This window comes from Sarcophilus harrisii, chromosome 2, assembly GCF_902635505.1.
Source record: "Sarcophilus harrisii chromosome 2, mSarHar1.11, whole genome shotgun sequence".
NCBI classification, from domain to species: Eukaryota; Metazoa; Chordata; class Mammalia; order Dasyuromorphia; family Dasyuridae; genus Sarcophilus; species Sarcophilus harrisii.
Window position 1 is genome coordinate 577,005,552 of NC_045427.1, and position 21,465 is coordinate 577,027,016.

Below are 21,465 nucleotides of genomic sequence, written 5' to 3' on the forward strand. Positions count from 1 at the left end.
AATAGCCTATGATATGAACTAAGAAGAAGAGAGTAACTCCAAATGATCCATATAGAACCTTGAAGGAAAAAAGATTCTAAGACTAGAAGAAATCAATCAAGAGACATAAATTTCAATGCTATTTAAACATTTTTAAATGTTTAAACATTTAAAATAGAAAGGAGAATTAATAAAAATAAATCTAAATAACCAGGAAATATTAATTGCTCAAGAGTAGGCTACACTAATATAGTAAAAAGAACAATACTATCTAAATTAATTGACTTATTCAGTGTCATGTCAATCATACTACCAAATAATTACTTTAGACAGTGACAAAAGGTAACAAAATTTAGGAAGAACAAAATATCAAAAATCTCAAAGGGCATATGAAAAATATATGGAAAAGAAAGAGGCATGCCAATTCTCAAACTATACAATATCATCAAAACTATTTGTTGCAAGTTAAAAAACTGAGGCACCAATTACTGAAATAGATTATATATACAAATCTACAAAACAAAGCAAAAATAATAGCATAGTGTTCAACAAATCCAAAGACATCTTCTGCAATAAAGACTCACTATGAATCAAGACTCACTAGAAAGCAATATGGCAGAAATTAGGTATAAAACAACAATTCACACCAAATACTCAAACTAGCCCCAAAAGACCCAAGGCATAGATATAAAAAATTACATTAAAAAAATAAATAAAGGAGCAAAGAAGGAAACATCTTTTGCAGCTATAAAAAAGCTCATTACCAAATAAAGAATAAAGAGGTTCATCGAAGATAAAATGAACAGTTTTGATTACACAAAATTAAAGTTTTTAGAGAAGCCAATACAGTTAAAAACCAAAAAGGAAATAGTTAACTAGAAAAAGACCCCAGCAGCAAGTTTCTCTGATAAAAGCCTCATATCCAAAATGTACAAAAAAAAAATGATTCAATACAAAAGAACAAACAACACTATCCAGTAGATTAAGGTCAAGAAAATGAACAAGCAATTTTCAGAGGAAAACCTCCAACTTATCAATAGCCAATTTAAGAAATGTTCAAAATCATTAATAATTCAAGAAATGAAAATTAAAGAAACCATAAGGCTCCACCTCCTGCTCATCTGATTGGCAAAGATTTTTTTAAAAAAGGAAAATTATGGTTTTTAGATGGATGATGGGAAAATAGGCAACTTCTGCAGCTATAAAAAGGAAGAAAGTTCATTACCAAAATAAAAAATAAAGAAGATCCCAGAAGATTAAATTAAAAATTTTGAGTACATAAAATTAAAGTTTTTAAGGGAAGCCAATGCATTAACATTGTCCAAATTTGAAAGATTTAAACATTCTGGTCTATGCAAAAATTAAGCATGATTCCAGAGGACCAAAAATAGAGAAGACTGTCTAACTCCTGAATGACTATAATGCAGAATGAGACACATATTTTTGGAAATGGCCAATATGGGATTTGTTATGCTTTGACTATACTAATTTGTTACAAGGATTTTTTTTTTCCTAAAGAGAGGGAGGTTGGAGGAAAAAAAAAAAATGTTTGACAATTAAAAAAAATAATTAGAAAAAAAGAGATTATGAAAGGGATGGAATCTGAGACTTATATGAATTAAAGAATAAAGTAAGCAGAACCAGGAGAATAACAGATACAATACCATAGTAAAGATGGTAAAAACAAACAACATTTAAAGACTTAAGAACTCTAATCAATACAAAAACTAGCCACAATTAAAGAGGGCAGATGATAATATAAACTACTCATTTCCTAAGAGAGAAGTGATGAACTTGACATGTAAAATTAGACATTTTTAGAGATAGCTAAAATACAAATTTGTTTTGCTTAACTATATATGTGTGTGTGTGTGTGTGTGTGTGTGTGTGTTTTAAGAGTTTTGTTGCTCTATTTTCAATGTGGGGAAGAGAAAAAAAGATCATTGAAGCATTTTTTTAAATCATAGAAGAGAATCTAAAGAAGAAAATAAGGAAACACATAAGACTTTGTCACATACTTGAAAGTCTTGAAAAAGAGAAACTGCAATTTCACACACAATCCTCTTTTTGAAATTCTCATCTTATTAAATGTTTGTTAAGTTTGGAATTTAAAAACAGGAAATTGCTTAAAAAGAAAAAAAGTCACCTTACCAAAATTGAAGTGAAAAGAAGCCCTATTTTGGAAGAGATGCTAATGAGATGTTTATTCTTAAAACAAACAAATCTCTCAAGTAAAATGATTAATTTGTGACAGAGGGAAAAAAAGGTACAGATAATATTACATTATAAAAATCTCAATGAATCAAACTTTAAAATTTAAAAATCATAAGACCTTCAGGCCTTGCCCTAGTCAATAAAATTATGAACTCTCTTATACTCTCCACCCTCCCCCCCACATATCCTCACTATAAGATAAATTTTAAAATCATCTCCTTTTTTCTGGGGACCCTTCTTATCCTTAATAAAAACTGAATGTTTCCAAGTACTAGAGGATTAGCAAAGTATATATAGGATCATCTCTCAGGATTCCAAGTAAGATCACATTTTGGGATCTGTTTATCTTATGATCTACACCATACTTCTCCATCCCCGTATTCTGGAGAGATCAGATTACAATAGACACCTAGAAGAAGAGTGAAACTGAAAATAAGTTAAGGTAATAGAGTAATCTGTGAGGGAAATGAATGGAAGTAGAAAGGGGAAGTCCTACCAGTTAAACTATATATCAAAGGATTTTCAGAGTAGTAGTGAACATTATGGTTTGTGTGTGCATCAGGTGACATATATAGCTATATTACATATATACACACAAAACACATATCTCTACCCATGTGTGCATATATGTATATTGAGTGTGCATTGTGCATATACATATACCATGTGTGTACAACATGTATCATATATGCATGTGTGTGTGTTTGAGTATGCCTCAGGACTTTTCCCATACATAACTACCCTGACATTATGGCAGTAGTCAGGGACTCTTTATACTAGTTACGGCTTTGCCTGTAGACCATTAACTTTTTCTTTTCTTTTTTTTTTTTTTTTTTTTGCCATTTTCTGCATTTTTCTGTGCTGTACATTTTGGTCAGAATAGTTTCAGTACCAGTTCTTATCTTGGCCAGGAAAAGAAATGTGACTGAAAAGGGAAACAGTCAACCACAAACAAGTCACGGGAATACTCTGTGTTCAAGCACTGAACAGTTCACAAAAAAGAAGAAGCATGTCTGGCTATTTTAGTGAGTTTTCTGGTGTTTAGTTAACCCTGTTGTAGCTCCTGCAGTTATTTGCTGATAGGGCTGGTGTCTCTGGCCCCCAACTGTACCTTTATCATCACCATTAAATCCAGCCCTTTCATTTTCTGACAAGGAAACAAACCCAGAAAAGAGGACTAATTTATTTAAAGTAATGAAAGGAAGAAATATAGCCAGGATGTAAACTTGGTAAATCATTCTATAAAACACATTCCATCTCTAAATTTCTGGGATTCTAATATATATTGATATATTCCCAATAATGACAGTTGGTAGTTAGCTGAAAATCACTTCTCTGCATGTCACATTCATTTCAAAATCTAAGAGTTACAAGCAACTTCAGAAGCTGTAGTGTCCAATATTTAAATTAACTAAGCAAAAATTCCCTCTACTGCCTATATGACAAGTGATCACCCAGCTTTTACATAAGATTGCTTATGACAGACCATAAGATCACAGAATCAAGTTTTGAGCCCACACCTTGTGTTTTCTCCTCCACACCCTGAACCTGCCACTTCCCAAGGAATACACACCATTCTGCCTAGCTCTACTTAGGAAAAGATTTAGTCAAAAAAGTCTTCGTATTTAAGTATTCTCTTTCTTTCCCTCCAACTACCTGGAAAATACAATTGAGAGCGGGTCTCCAGGTTTAATAAGAATCCCTTTATCCCCAGCACTGAGCCCAATGTCTGGCATATAAGGATGTAATAAATGCTTGCTAATTGATTGATCTTTATGGTTGCTAGGAATAACAATACCTTATAGTCAACTAAGTTAAGTGAAGAGCTTTCCTCACAACAGATCTATGAAACAGGTAAGTAAGAGTGTGTATTATTGCCATTTTGCAAATAAAAAACTGAGGCTAAGAGATGAAAAATGACTTGCTCAAGGTAACATAGTTGGTAAGTGCCAGAGGCCAGATACATACACAGGTCTCTTAATAGTAAGACCAAGGATCATTTCACTATGTCCTTCTGCTCTTCACAAGAGAAAGGCAAAAGTAATGCAGGCAGCTAGGTGGTACATTGGATAAATTTTTGAGCCTGAAGTCAGGAAGACTTGAGTTCAAATCCATCATCAGACACTTACTGACTATAAGATCTTAGTAAGACACCTCTGTCGGTCTCAATTTCCTCCACTGTAAAACACAGATAACAATAGCTCCTACCTCACAGGGTTGTTAGAACCATCACATGAAATATTTATAAAGAAGATAATACAATGTACTTAATATATGTTTTTTATTCCCAGGTTTCCTTTTTGGTTTTTAACTGCATTGGTTTCTCTAAAAACTTTAATTTTGTGTAATCAAAACTTCATTTTATCTTCTATGAACCTCTTTATTCTTTATTTGGTAATGAGCTTTTTTTATAGCTGCAAAAGATGTTTCCTTCTTTGCTCCTTTATTTTTTCAATGTCAAAAAATAATAATAATGTAATAGTCTAAGGAGTTGCTCAGGTAGTAAGAGGTTAAATGACTTGCCTACGTTCATACAACTAGCATACACTGGAGGCAGAAGCAGAATAGGCTCATTACATATAGGGGGGCTCATTTCAAATCAAAAAATATTTTTGACCACAGAAACTCTTAAAGGTTATCTATTAAGGCAGAAGAGACATGCGATGTCATAAATGCAATATGCTCACAGATGACTGAAGTATTAAGTTTCATTATTCCTTCTCCAAAAATGTTTGAATCAGAAGCCAAGAGTTGAAAATTATGTTCATATGTATCAATTTTATAAAGGCAATCACAATCATTTGGGAAGAACAAGATTTGTCTAAAAATTTGCAGTGTTTATTGATGCAATAGGTGGATAGGACTGTAACCAATGTGCTGCTCCTTATTCACATGCTTAAAAATCTCAAAATCTTAGAGGGAGAAGGAAACTCACAGATATAGCTCTATATATTCAATTGACACAAGGGAACCAGGGGTCAGGGAATGAAGGCAACAGGAATTTGCAGGAGAAATGGGATTAAACATGATCTTGTCTCCTACTCTGTTTTCCAAATGAATATAGCACTTTACAAAGTACCTTCTTCATAACATCCTAGGAGGTAATTAATGGGGTCTAAAGATTATAGTTGCAATTTAACTGGTATACGGGATGCCTATAAGGAGAGAATCCCTCACAGAAGCAGCTACACCCAAAGAAAGAACATTGGGGAATGAATATAAACTGTTTGCATTTTGGTTCTTCTTCCCGGGTTATTTTTACCTTCTGAATCCAATTCTTCCTATGCAACAAGAGAACTGTTTGGTTCTGCACACATATATTGTATCTAGGATATACTGTGACATATTTAACATGTATAGGACTCCTTGCCATCTGGGGGAGGGGGTGAAGGGAGGGAGGGGAGAATTCGGAACAGAAGTGAGTGCAAGGGATAATGTTGTAAAAAAAATTACCCAGGCATGGGTTCTGTCAATAAAAAGTTATAATTATTAACATTTAAAAAAAAAAAAAAGGAGAGACTCCCTCTATCAATTCAGGTTGGCACATTCATTATAACTGACAGTTTAAGAGAACTACTCAGTGATTTGTGCAAGTTCCCTTAGGTAGTCTTAGAAATATATAATGTAAGTGTTATCATCCCCATTTTGCAAATGAAAAAACTAAGACTTGGAGATATTAAATGATTTGGCCAAGGCCAAAGAACTAATAAATACCAGAACCAGAATATAAACCACATCTTCTGGCTACAAATCCAGGACTCTTTGCCACCATTAAAGGGTTCCACCATCTTGAAAAGGAAATATTTTCCACTATCAGAGAATTCTCATGCACTGACTATATTGATGCCTAAAGAAGTCATTTACTCATTCAACATGGATTTATTAATATCTATATTCCAAGAATTGTACTTCATATTTTTATGTATTCCTTAAAAGTACTTCTGCCTCAAGAGTTAACACAAGGCATATACCTATTTTGTAAAATCAAATAGCTTTTTATCTTTTATTATGTGGTCTGGCATTTAACAGATACATATGCCAATGCCAAGTCCACATGAATTTACTCACAAAAACAGCAAATGATGGAAAGATATCACATACATTCCAAAGGCCCATGTTGAAGCTAACTCCTGGTTAACACAAGGAATCCCTTGAAGTGGACATAAGTATTCAGATTTAGCCTATTTAAAGTCAAAATTGTGTAAAATATGCTCACTGTTTCCAGCCCAATGGAAATCTATAGGGAAAATTCAAATAATGTAACCAGTTAAAGGTAATTCATTATTTGTCCTAACCAGGGTCCTAGCTTCATTGATAATAACTCCTATCAGTACTAAATTGAATACCTGTTGTTATTTCTATTAGAAAAGACTTGGAATTCTTTTCTTTGCTTCTGCCTAATCCCCTCAATCACCCAATTTTGCAAGCAAGAAATTAGGGGGTTGAGAGGATCTGGGAGTATTTTCTGATTCTATATATTTTACTATAAATCATACACATTCAGCTACTTTCAAGGAATGAATTTAAAAAAAAAAAAAACAGTCTAGGGACTTCCTCCATGGTTCATTAAGAGATAAAAAGTTACTTTGCTAAATATATCCTATATGCTAACTCATGTAGAAGAAGCACTTTTAAATAATGTTTAAAAATATAAAGTAATCATAAAAATAGTCAAGCTGTGTTAGAAGGCTGACCAAACAATGCTAAGAATTTATTACATTTCACAACTTTAGTTGTAGGTGCAAAGATCTTTCCTTCAAATGGTTGCAACCGATACAATGAAATCAAAAGAAATCTACAGATTAAACCTTAATTGTATATAATATATATACATATATATGTGTGTGTGTGTGTGTGTGTGTGTGTGTGTATACACACACATTCATTTAGAAAATGTGAGGAATATACACAAATAGGTAAGAGAAGCAGCACCATATAGTAAGAATCAGAAAACATGGTCCCAATCTGGCTGTGTGATTATGAGAAAAATCACTTAAATCTGTTTATGTCTCAGTTCCTTTATTCTTACAAAGGGGATTTGTTAAATATATCCTACACAAATAAATTAATAAATACACACATACACCTCTAAGAGAAAGATATATATAAATATATATAATAATATAATATAATTTAATAAATATGTACAAGGTATACAAATCCCTCCCTCCCAGATTTGCTATAAGCAAAGGAGATACAGCTGGGGAAAAACCCAAAATTTCATTAGTAGATGGAATTCCCAAGTGAAGAAACTCTTATCAATTAATGCATGTTTCCAATTCAGAATCTCAGAGAGTTGTCTAGATGCAGGACTTCTTAAACTTTTTTTCACTCAAGACCTTTTTTCACCTGAGAAATTTTTGCATGACCCTAGGTATATGGGTATATAAAATAGTTTTACAAATCCAACATATACTAAATCACAATTTCATGACCCTCACATTCATTTTCGGGACTCCATATGGGGTTACAACCCACAGTTTAAGAAGCTTTAGCCTATAGAAACTGGAAACTGAGTGGATGCCCATCAGTTGGAGAATGGCTGAATAAATTGTGGTATATGAATATTATGCAATATTATTGTTCAGTAAGAAATGACCAACAGGATGATTTTAGAGAGGCCTGAAGAGACTTACACGAACTGATGCTGAGTGAAATGAGCAGGACCAGGAGATCATTATTTACTTCGACAACAATACTATATCAATATTAATTCTGATGGACATGGACGACTTCACCAATGAGATGAACCAAATCAGTTCCAACAGAGTGTTAATGAACTGAATCAGCTACACCCAGGGAAAGAACTCTGGGAGATGACTATGAACCACTACATAGAATTCCCAATCCCTCTATTTTTGTCCGCCTGCATTTTTGATTTCCATCACAGGCTAATTGTACACTATTTCAAAGTCCAACTCTTTTTAGTACAGCAAAATAACTGTTTGAACATGTATACATATATTGTATTTGACTTATACCTTAACATATTTAACATGTATTGGTCAACCCGCCATCTGGGGGAAGGGGTGGGGGAAAGGAGGGAAAAAGTTGGAACAAAAGGATTTGCAATTGTCAATGCTGAAAAATTACCCATGCATATATCTTGTAAATAAAAAGCTATAATAAAAAAAAAAGAAGAAGAAAAGGAAAAAAAAAAAAAAAGAAGCTTTGGCCTAGAACACTGAAAAGTTAAGTGATGTGCCTGCACAGTCAGTATATAACAAAGACTGGCCTTGAACTCAAGTTTCAAGGACATTTTAAGATGCATCCCTATTTATAATTATTGAAAAGTATTTTCCATCCATCCACAGTGGGTGGCAGCAGAAAAAGTACTACTTGACAATAAGTCAGACAACTTAGATTCTTTTCTAGCTCTATCATGGATGGCACAGTAGATTGAGGGTCTGCTTCAGGAAGAGTTGAGTTCAAATCCAGCTTCAGACACTGACCTGGGCAAGTCAATTAATCTTGTTTATCTCAATTTCCCCATCTGCAAAATGAGCTAAAGAAGGAGATGGTAAACTACTCTAGTATCTTTGTCAAGAAAACCACAAATAGGGAAAAATCAGGTGTGACTAAAATGGCTGAAGCAGCTCAGCATCCAATTCTATCAATAAACCTTACACAATCTTTTGTGGGCCCCAGTTTCCTTACTTTTAAAATAAAAAGAACAGAGCTTCTCCTATCTGCTTTTCAGTGATGCTACAGTATTAAATAAAATAAAGGATTTGAAGATTCTTTAAAGAGCCAAAGGCTCTATAAAAAGTCATGGCATTAATATTATTTATGTTAAAGAGAACAGCTTGGGTGGTACAACAAAAAGAGCATTTGCTTTTGAATCAAAGGACATGTATTCAAACCTCAGCCTTGTCATTTACTAGTTATGTGACTTTCCTCTGGGTCTCCCAGAAGATTAGATTAAAGTATTTAGATTAGATGAAAGTTTTTAATTATTCAGATGATAACGAAATGTAAATGCATCATGTAAAGCCTCTACACTCCCTCTTAAGAATGCACATAAGTATCCACTCAGCACTTAAATCTAAAGTTACACAGTAATCTTCCCCCCTCCACCCCGAAATACTTTTCATCTGAAATTTTCAATAAGCTGATGACTTCTACTGAAATGAAGTAGAATAATTCATAATTATCCTTGCTAATGGCAAAAATAAAGAGGAAACCCTGTTGTCCCAGTCCACTTGAGAAATTAATGACAACATAGCTTTAGATTTCTCTCCTAGAAATTATCTTTGCTTAATTCTATGCCTAGGAAGTGAAAGAACTTTGCATCTCTCTGCTTCCTTTCTTTCCCCTCCATATCGAACAAGAGACAAAGAAAAGTGGCTTGTGGACATCTGTAGATTCAAAGAAGCTAAGTGTCCTCAGTACTACCCATGGTTGTTTGTCTCTCCCAACAAATAAATGCCATCTTTCCCAAGATGTCCCACTCTATATGCTGCTTTTCCTCCTCAAGATTGGCCTGAGCTGACTCTATTCAGGATTTCTGTGGTGACATTTATTTCATGAAAGCCTTTGAGAGAGAGAATGGCAGTACTTTTAAAAAATATCAAGGTAATTTTAAAGTCTTCTGGGTACTTTTAAAATTTTTATTTTTAATTTATGGAGTAAAACAAGTATTTTCATAACACAGTACAATAAAAAAAGATGATTGTGCATGAACTTTTAACAAAAAGAAATTGGGATCTTATTTTATTTCCTCAAATGACTTTTGTAATTGTTAGTGACACTTTTGTAGGTTATCATTCATTAAAACATGGTACAAGTGAGGAAGGTCCTGACTGTGAGGTGGAAGATCTAGCTTGTTCCCAGATCCCTCTGTAGCTTTGAACTACCTACTGACTTCCCTTTTCAAATCTCTCATGTCTTTCAGGGCTGACATCATGTAGAATGAGTCTGACATTCCTAGGCTCTCCGGTTTGCCTGGACTTCTTTCCTATTAGTGCAAACTTTTGGAAAATCTGAATGCCAGTAAAAAAAAAAAAAAAGCCAGCCTCATCCCATCCCTCTGCTCCTTTCATACTCCTAGGAGTCAGATAGAGTGAACAAAACACCTTATGTTAAAGCTCAACCAATGAGTGGCAGTTCACCGACTGGTTTCACAAGGGAAAGAAATGGAGAATTATGAAGGAGATGTGAAAGAAGCATAACTTGCACCAAACCTTTTTAAGTCTAATATTAACATTGGACAGAGTCTGGGGCTGTAATGAGAAAGATTCATCTTCCTGAGTTCAAATCTAACTCAGATACTTACAAGCTATGTGATTCTGGGCAAATCACTTAACTCTGGTTGCTTCCATTTCTTCATCTGCAAAATGGGCTGGAGAAGGAAATGGCAAAGCACCCTGATGCCCTTATCAAGAAAACCCCAAATGGGGTCATAAAGAATTGGACACAAAGGAACAGTAACAAAAATACTAATAATAGTAAAATTTATTTAGCAATTTAAATACTACAAAGTCCATTGCAAACAGAAGGGCATCAGACCCCTTACATTTGAAAACAAAAAGCAGATTGAGGGATGGCCTTCTTATCCTATAAATGCCACTTGAAATTCCCAGAAGCTGAAACAACATTAAATTAAAAGGCAGGAACAGAAATTTCTAAGAACTTAGTTCTTTTAGCTCTTTTAAATTTCCAGTCCTACTTATTTATTTATATTTTTAGAAGGGCCAGAAACTCCCCAAGAGAAAAGTAGAAAATGAAGAAAAAACATTTTTTCTCCCTTTGAAGAACACTAGGAAAGAGGTGTAAAAGAAGGCAGGACATAGTATAATTGAAATGAATAGCTTTTCTAAATAAAGAATCCTAACAAAATACTTATCTATTCAGAACTGGGTTGAGCCTTTTGCACCCTTGAAACTGTGTCTGTGTGTTGGAAAGGAGAATTGAGACAATTATCTCAACAATCTACTTTTTGAGAGACCAACAGGACAAAGCCTTTCAGTTTTCAGCTTTGTCTGAGGCCAAAGTTAGTTGCTCTTTGTTTTTTTGTTTTACTTTGAAATTTTTTTCGTTTTGGCTTGATAATTGCCTTCATTTGCCAGTGCAGAGAAAAAAAAATCATGGAAAAATTCCAGAGCAGTAATAAATGTGATAGGCGTAATTTTACAATTCACATGAGCCCAATTCTTCCAGTGTAGAAATATACAGAATCACAGAGTTTCAGTGGCTGTATAATTCAACTGTGACTGAACGAGGATGTTCTCGAGATTCTAAAAAAAACTGTGAAAAACATGATGGGCAACCAGAGAAAGAGCTGGATTTGGATTCTCAAAGATCTGGATTTGAATTCCTGACCCTAGCTGTGTGATCATAAGCAAGTCACATAATCCTTCTCTGAGCCTCAGTTTCCCTATTTGCAAAATGGATAATTCCTATAGTACCTACCCAAAGGTTTGTTGAGTAATTGAGTAATTATTGATTGAGTAATATGATAAATGATTTTGTCAACCTTAAATTGCTATGTCAGCTCTGAGAGTTGAACCAATAGTCACACAGACTTCACCTGAATGTTTCAGAAAGGAGAACCACTTCCCTATCCACATCTGTTTTCCCAACCTTAGCAGCTCATTCCATTCCTAGATACCTCTAATTGTTCTACATTAGCTTCTTCAATTTCCACTCATTCAGTGTAGTTTCACCATTTGAGACCAAGGAGAAAAAGTCATCTCTCCTCACCTTGCAAACTTGAGTAATTTAAAGAGAGAAAGCATCTTCCATCCTTCTCTCCCATCCCCAGTTCTTTTTTTTCTTCAGACTAAACATTCCTAGTTCATTCAATTCATCCTCACATAGTGACCTAAAAGTCCTTATCATTCCAGTCTTCCTCCTCCAAATGCCCTCTAACTGAAATTGTTCTTCCTAAAATGTGTGGCATAAAATCAAAGTTTTCTCCTAGTTGATATCCTAAATATTGAAAAGGAGCATGTCTTTGAATTTTTTCTGGAGCTATATGCAATTTGTAGTTCCTTAGTGTTTCTATGGTCTTTTGTAGGCATGCTTCTAACATTTGTTCCTCAGGTGCACATCCCAATATATCATCCATGTAATGTAATAACATTACTTTTGGAAATGCTTTTCTTACTGGAGTAAGAGCAGCAGAACATACATTTGACACATAGTAGGGTTGTTTTTCATTCCCTATGGCAAAACTGTCCATTCATATCTTTTATAAGGCTCACTAAGTTAACGCTGAGCACTGAAAAGAAACACGTGATGGGATTATTCCATACAATAAAGCTGGACTTACATTCATAGGGGAATTTAAAAACCAAAACCAAAATAATACTTTTCTAACACAACTACTCAACTCAATCCATAAAACCTTTCCCTGAAAGACTAAAAGATTAATCTGTTGCTCTTTTTGAGGAGGCCTTAGAATTTTTAAATGTAAATGAGATTAAAGCACATATTATGAATTAGGGAGATAACATGGTTTAGCAAAAAGAGCATTTGCTTTATCGAATCAGGAGGCTACATTTAAATCTTGCTTCTGCTACATGCTATGTGACTACAATCAGCAAGACTTTTACGAATCTCAGTTTTCTCATCTGTGAAATGAGAATAATACCTCTAGTGCCTATTATACTGGGTTGTCATGAGGTCACTTTGTGAAAGGGCCATGTAAACTTTAAAGGGCTTAAAATACCAATTCATAAATTCAGACCTGGAATTCATCCCTGCTATTTCTTTCTTTTTTTCTTCTTAAAACATTAGCTGTTTTTATTGCTATTTTGAGACAATTCCAGTTAAGTGATTGCCTAAAGTCACAGCTTTTAAGTGGCTGAGACAAAATTTAAAGTCAGGTTCTTCTGACTTCAGGGCAGGTACTCTATCCACTGAACCACTTAGCTGCATCTCCAGTGCTCTCCTACTATTTACTTTCAAATGTGAAGTGTTCAATTCAATTCTTGCTGCTCTCATGATATTTTTAAACTTCCCTACTTCTTTCCAGTTTAAAATCTGCCTATGTACAGACACTATAAAGACAATGGTAATGTAAACATATGCAGTCTCCCAATACATTCTGATTTTCCAAGGCTTTGTTAGTGTACTGCTCTTAGCAATCTGAATTCATAGACCCTTCAAAGTACGGCAAAAATCGGCTCAGGTATGGTCATGCCTATGGAAGATATGATTCCTGTAGACTTACATAACTAAATTAAGAGAGGCCATTGACCAAGATTTGTCCATGGTGATGAATTCTATGACCATGGAAATCCATTTAAGGTCACACAATACAAATTGCCTAATATATTATAGAACACACATTTGCCAGGAAGAACACTTAGAAATGCTCTAAATAGAGTGGATGCGAACTGCATGATGCTTCATAAAAATGGATATTAAATAATTCACAATGTATCTAACAATGCACAGGGCTTTTATCTCTAAACATCTGGTTACCATTTACTATGTCTTGTATGCATTCTTAATGTGGCCCAGTAAGAGAAAGACATCCTGGTAATTTGTTCAAAGAACAAAAGCTATAGGCAAAATCAAACTCTAAGTTACATAAAGAATAATTTTACTCTGAAATTCTGTTAATTTAATCTTCTTTTATTATGATTCTTATTTTTATTTGGGGGACTCTAGACCCAGGATTTCATTGCAAAGGGAACTCCTAAAAAAGAAAATTACTTCCAACATAGACTACAACTCTTGGACAATTTTCTAGCCTTAGAGAGTTGTCATGATTTTACATTAGATTAAACCATCCTTTTCTTTTTTAATATGGACTACTTAGGGTCAGAAGACCATAGGCTAGAAAAGGTCTCTGAGCCCATAGAGTCCATCAGCCTCTTCATTCTATATATAAGTAATATTAGGCTACAGATTAAGTGACTTATTCAGGATAACATAGGGAGTATCACCATTTACATAATAATTTATACTCACAAAGTAATTTATACAGATTATATGAGCTGAGTAAGGCAACATTCTTATGCCCATTTTTCAAATGAAGAAACTGGCATACATACAGAGAGAAAAGCAGAATGGTACAGTGAAAAGAGCAACACAACCTGGAAATAGAAACCCAATCCTAATTCAACCACTATAGGCTACTTAACTTTGGGAAGTCACAGGATGTCAGTTTCAGTTTCCCCATGTATAAAATGGAGATAATAATATTCAAACATCTTTTTTCATAGATTTATGACAGGAAAATCACCATTCTAAAATTGGTAAAGTACATTATCAATATCAGGTATTATTATTACTGGCAATTTGTCCAAGATTGAACAGCTAGTAAGTACAAGACATTAGGATTCAAATGCCCATCTCAGGATTCCAAATACAATGCTCTTAACACATTCCAAAATACAAGAAACATGTCAAACACATTCCAAATAGTGGGCGCCAATTTCTTTAAGCATTACAAATGTGTCCTGGCATGACAGTTACACCTACTTCAAAAAATTTTTTTCAAGGAGAGAAAAACAATATATCCCATGAGACTGTTACAGAAATTCTTGGTTGATAACAGCAATGAAGGAAATACCTGTTTCTTATCTTGAATTTTCTTAAAGTCTTCACATGCTAGCCAAAACAACACATTTTCTTCACTAAATTCTTTTTTCAAAAATTCCTGGGAAGAAACAAAAGAAAAACATTATACACTCTCCCAACTTAGTTTCTCTCTTTCAAAAATTTCTTTCACATGGAACTGATCAACTATGCAACACGGTGCAATCATCTTCTAGTAAGTCCATAGCAAATGCCTTTGTTTTCAGTGGATTTTTAAAAATCTAATAAGATTATCTTAGATTTTATAAACATTTGGATTTGCTGATTCTGATGTCATAAGGAAAAGGAAAAACTGGGCAAGTTTCTTTAAAAATTCTCACTAATAATAAATTACCCTAAAATAAATTAAAATGGAAAATACAGTAGCTCTTTCTAGTATGTTTAAACAAAGTAGATTCCGAGGTATGTTTCTCTAAAATCAAGAGTATTTTTAAAAGAGAAGAAAAAGATATCAATAGATAAACCTTATCTATGAAAGAAATGATGAAGACATTTTTAAAATTGAGATGCTTTTATTTATTTTCACATATGAAACAAAAAAAATCAAACTGTGTGCTATGATCATTTGGGGTGTTAATAGAACTATTTTCTTCTTCTATCAGGTGTCATTCATATATTCTTAGGTATGTTCCTGATGTGTGTAAAGAACTAAGGCCAGTAGGAAGAAGTTACAGAGGGGCAGATTTCAGCTCAATTTAAGTAAAAACTTATTCATGATTAGAGCACCTCCCAAAATAGAGTTGCTTTATGAGCTACTGAGTTACCCATCACTGAAAATGTCCAGAAAAGCAATTTGTTCCATATTTTGCAAAGGAGATTCATAATTCAAGTGAGGATTAAACTACATGATCTCTGAGTTACTTTGTAACTGACTCAGAGTCATCAAATCTTAGAAGTAAAAAGGATCTTGGGTATTCTCTAATCTAATCAGACATTTTATAGCTGATGAAACTAATTTTCAGAGAGATGGGAATGACTTGCCCAGGCTCATACAACAGGTAAGGAACTAGAATCCCATTCTTTGATTCTCAGTTCATCATTTTCTCCATAATACCATACCATAATTATCAAATATTTCCTCACTAAAACATACAACAGGTCTGAAGTTGCTTTATAGCTTCTAGCTGAACATAGCAGAGTAGGGTGATATTTCCTTTATCCTATTTGATTTTTTAATCAACTGACTACAAAGAGTAGGTTGGCTTAGACAGATTCTTCATGTTCTTTTGTGTTTGCTTGTGGTACTTTTGATCAGTTAACAGTAGAATATGACAACTTGACTCTCAATCAAATCTTAGGAAAGATTACCATTTCATGAATGCTATACCTTAGTAAAAGAAATTAATTTCACTATTTACATCAACCCACTTTTTCCTCTGCTGTCATAGTTCATAGGATTTAGAGCCAGAATGAACCTCAGAGATACTCTAATCCAATCTTTTCATTTACTTTTCCCCCCAATTAATAAACACTTATTTACACTTGTATGTGCAGGGCACTATGCCATAAAGAAAGATCTTGATAGGAAAATTAATAGATTATCTGAGAGACAGTATCTAAGAATTCTGGAGAACATATTCAAAAATCCTCAAGGATTTTGGAGGCATCCATTGATATCAACAATTGACATTCAAATCCTGGTCCCAACTTCTTATTTTAAATAAGACCAAGGTGGTTAGGTGATCAGGGAGATTAAGATTCTATAAATAGTAAACAGCAAAGTCATCCTTCAAATGCAGGTCCTCTGACTCCTATTCCAATGATCTTTCCACTAAATTCTCTGTACTTTCTGTGAATATTGAGGTAACTCGAAATGTACCACAAAATATTTTCTATTCTTCTATCAGTTAACAGTTCATCTGTTAAATTAAGGGTCTGAATCAAATGATGTCTAATGCTCCTTTTAGCTCTTATGGTTCCAATAAGACTTTTAGAGCAGGCACCCAGACTAGGACAGACAGGCTCATTCTCCCACCTGGAATCAAAGAGCTAGAGATTCTTTAATCACCTATAAATATTGCTCTCCATCCACCCCACCATTATCCCAAGGCACATAATATCTGAAATGTACTATCTTCTGCTTGCTCTTAGTAAAGTTCTCCTAATGAAAACATTTTCAATTCATCAATGACTGTGAAATGAGAAATTTTTCAGTCTTTCAGACATATCACACAGGACTAAGCTTTGGTCTTTGTTTTTGTTAAAGACATTTATCTAATCATTTTAATATCTTTTGTCAATATCAGTAGTAAAAATAGCAACCCTAAATCTTTTAATTCCTTCTGGGTCTTCAAGCAAATTCTCCAAGGAGGTCGCCCATTTTGCAGTGCCTTTTACATTCTGGTGGCTGCTACTAGGAGTCCCATCACCATCATGTATATCTGAAAAAAAAAAAAAAAAAACCAAAGCAAAAACATGTTACAGATCATTCAAAAAGCAACAACACAACAACAACTTGAATCTTACCCAATATTATTTGTACCTGCTCTAAGTATTAAGGATCCCTTCCCTTACCTCAATTAGATTCACTAAAAAGTTTGACCATTTAGTTTTTACCATCTAAAAGGCTAGATCAGATTCTACTACTTATGAGTTATATGAAAGGGAGAAAAAGAAAGCTGTAGAACTAATCAATTAATAAACAATCATTAAGTGCCTATATATATCAGGTACTATGGCTACTGGGAAAATTAAAATGAAAGCAAATTAAAATGAGTTTCATTCCACAGAAACAATGGCTTTCTTTGATAGTTTCCCCCCATTATTTCATGTTTTAAAAATCTTTGAATTCTACTCCTAGATTACTTTAATTTCATTGGAAATTTCTGTCTACAGAAAAAAAAAATGCTGGAATATTCTGTATATTTCGTGAGTATATAATACACAAAGTTTTTGAGAATCATTAATGTTGGAAACTATCTTACTCAACAACTAACTTAGACTATTCTTATGATAAAACATACATTACTGTTATTCTTTTACATAGCAAATTCTGTATAGTAATTTGCTAAAGTTTCATTAGTTAACTGTCTTGTCAATAAAAGTGGATATCTTGAGTTCATTGTTCCCAGAAGTTCATTGTTCAGGGCATTCATATCTATGTCTTTGACCACTAGTTTTCAACCCAGATTTGAGATGTCTCCAGAACCTGATCCTGCTTTAAAACAAAATAAAAACAACCAAAAAAAAAAAACAAAAATAAAAAACCTTAACTTGATGTTGTGCTGTCAAACTGCAACAGTCTGATAAATATATACATACAGTAAACTATCAGATAGCCCACATTTTTCCAAACTACTGCCAAGTTCGGATTGACTAATCTGACTTCCCACTCTCTGTGGCATTAAACTAAATACCTCTCTTACCCTTGTAATGTTTCCATTACTTTGCTCATAATACTTCTACTGTTTTCCAATCCACACAACTGATTACATTTTAGATTATTTCAAATTATTTTAAATGAAGCCATTCACTCCTGCTAAAAAACAACACTTCACAGCTTCTGCTTATTTCCCAGAAATCATAGTTAAAAAAAAAAAAGAAATGTAAACAGATTAGCTTCCAGATATAAAACCCCCAGTGTCTTTTCTCCAGTATTAAGGAAATTTTTAAAGACTTTGATAAGTAAAAAAACAGTCAAGATTTAAAATACTGTAATTCAAAGAAAACAAGATTTCTAATGCCCATGAGTCTCATTGCAAAGTTGCAGTTTAGGCATAATAAGTGCAAGGCACTATCTTGGGATGGAGTAGATAGATTTCCCCTGGTAAACTGTCTTCAAACAAAGGTTGTGTATCTACTTGTTAGGAATGTAATGGGCGAGATTCTTGGACAGATATATGTTAGAATACATGACTTTTGTAATTCCTTTTAATTTCTGAGATCCTATGAAAGAAACCCTTTTCCTCTGAGCAAACTTGAGAGACAGAGAAAGAGAGAGAGAGAGAAATAGAGACAGATAGAGAGAGAGAGAAAGAGAGAGAGAGAGAGAGAAGGGAGGGAGAGAGGGAGGGAGGGAAGGAGGGAAAGAGGAAGGAAAGAAGGAGGGGAGGAAGGAAGGAGGGAAGGAAAGAAGAAAGGAAGGAAAGAAGGAAGATAGGAAGGGAGGGAGGGAGGGAGGGAGAAAGAAAAAAAAGAGAGAGGGAGGAGGGAAGGAAGGAGGATGGGAGAAAAGGAGAGAGAGAAGGAGGGAAGGAAAAAAGAAAATTATATTTGTTAAAGGAGCTGTGGGAAAACAGGCATATTGACACACTCTAGATTGACTTGTGAATTGGCATGGTCATTCTGGAAAACAATTTACAACTGTGGCCAAAGAGCCACTAAACTTTGTATACATTTTAATCCAGCAATATCACTGAAGCTATGACTGAAAGTGAACAAAGAAAGAGGAATAAGTTGTATCTGTACAAAAATATTTATAATAGCTCTTTTTGTGTGACAAAGAACAAGAAACAAAGGGATGCCTATCAGGTAGGCACCAGCTATACAAATTATAGTATGGGAATATAGTGGATTACTATTGTGCTATAAACATGAGAAAGGGGATGTTTTCAAAGAAATCTAGGAAGAGTTATATTGATTGATACAGAGTGAAGTGAGCAGAGCCAGGAAAACAATTTATACTAAAATGTCAGTATTGTTAAAATAAATAATTTTGGAAGACTAAGAACACTGATCAACAGTAAGGATCAGTCACAATTCTGGAGGACCAGTGATAGAGAAGATTACTCCTCTACAGAAGTAATTAACTAATATGAAGAACAAGAAACACATTTTTGGAGATGACCATTATGGGAATTTGTTTTGTTTGATTCTGCTTATTGGTTTCAAGAATTTGTTTGTTTTTTCCTGTTGGAAGAGATAAGGTAGGAGGAAAGAAAAAATACAAATGCTTGATAACTGAAAAAAAAATTTTAACTGAAAAAAAAATTTTAACTTAAAAAAAAAGCAAATAAAAAAATAACCTTCAGACTCATTGTGACTCATTGTTATTTGATTAAATTAATCTGTTAAAATATATAATATATTAAAATAATAATAAAATAATAAAAATATAATAATAAAATATAAAAGACTTTCAAATAGACAGAAAAATAAATTTAAATAACAACAATCCTAGATTAAATATATCTCAGAGGTCATCTAGCGTACCCCACCCCTACTTATATATGAAGAAGACTAGGTGTACTGGTTGCGAACCTTACTTTATCTTATATGGAAGAAAATAACAACAACCATAAAATGTACATATTAAAAAGAAAATCACTAAGTTTTCAAACATAAATGTAGGATGAAAAATTTAGAACTGGACAGATTCTGAGGGTTTTTCTAACTCAAACCTTTTTTTTAAGATAAAGAAACAGACCATCAAAATTAAATGACTTGCAGAAGGTCATATGAGTAGTAAATGACAAAGCCAGATCTCAAACCCAACTCTTTTGATTTCAAATGCAGCACCTGTTCACACACCATGCCACCTCCAAACATGAATTTCTTAGAAATCAAAACCCCAAAAGTATTTAGAACATTCATCAGTATAGAATTCTAGCAATCTGAACTACTACTAGATCAAGGAGCATGAGATTCTATGTGATCATCTTATCACATACTTACAAGAGGTAAATAATATTTTAATAATAGCAATATATTATAGTTTCCCAAGAGCCTTGAGTCACCTCTATATCTTATAATGATCTAGCTGTAAGTTTCTTCTAAAAAGTTTTAAAGTTAGACTGATTGCCCCCCAAAAATGTAAACCATGTACATCCCCCTGTGCATATGCACACATACATGCATATATACATAGACACATCTCCTTTACATACATTCTATTTTGCAGCAACACAGCAACAGACTGCTTTGAAATTCATATGCTCCAAAGTCTAGTCCAAGCTAATCACCTTCTTAACACATTTCCTCTTTATATCCACATGGAAAAAGCATGCACTCAGACTCATAATCAAAGAGTGACAGCCTATTCAACACAATTGATCATCTATGAAAACAGCTTATTGAGTAAACTAATTTATGGAAACAAAACTTCTAAAGACTAGGTGTTAATAGCTACAGAATCCAGATACTGAAAACATTATGCAATTCCCCTACCAGGAAACTGAATATGAACTGAAGCCAAAGTGAAAAATAAGATAAAATAAGAAATATCAATATTCAGTAGCAAAACAAAACATAACAAAATGAAACAGAAAACATCTTTTGTTGAGTGAGATGGAAGGAAATCTCTTGAATTATACAATTCTAAATTGTATAGGGATTATACAATCCTAAAAGGAAACCAAGCATCTAATTATTATTATAAAAAGCACATGGAAACCAAAGTATCCAAAAGTAAGCAACTTCTTTCCCAACATTAATTGAAAACCCAAGCTGAAATATCAGAATAGTAGCCAAACACAGACATCTAGAGATCTGAGGGAAATCATTCCTTACTTTCTATCTTCTGAGTAGTACTTGAATAGCTCCCAGTTGAAATGGATGACCATAGACCTGCCCTTGCCATCTCTGAGTTTTAAAAGATTCTGTGTCCTAAAGAAGCAGAGAATGTGTGTCTCCTATGCACCCTTTGACCAAAGAATAAGTCTCAACATCCTCTTTTGAATGGACTGAACAACAGATGTTCACTGACTTCCAGTTTGAACCAGAAGGAAGGAAACAAAAAAGGATGAGCTGTTGTTATTTGTAGTCTCCATAGAATCCTTGCTC

At 33.7% G+C, this 21,465-nt stretch overlaps 1 protein-coding gene across 2 annotated transcripts in view; it reads right to left on the reverse strand.

Moving 5' to 3' along the window:
- The window catches only part of RGS10 (regulator of G protein signaling 10), a 64,254-nt gene that overhangs the window by 29,586 nt on the left and 13,203 nt on the right, over positions 1-21,465 (reverse strand). The window contains exons 1-3 of one of the 2 annotated variants that reach the window (XM_031955945.1): positions 21,193-21,346; positions 17,008-17,126; positions 14,720-14,806 (exon numbers count right to left, since the gene is read on the reverse strand). In XM_031955945.1, coding sequence (XP_031811805.1) covers positions 14,720-14,806; positions 17,008-17,126; positions 21,193-21,262 — 276 coding nt within the window. In that variant the 5' untranslated portion in view covers positions 21,263-21,346. Of the gene's footprint in view, positions 1-14,719; positions 14,807-17,007; positions 17,127-21,192; positions 21,347-21,465 lie in introns of those variants that run through there. The other variant, XM_031955946.1, reaches the window with a different exon arrangement.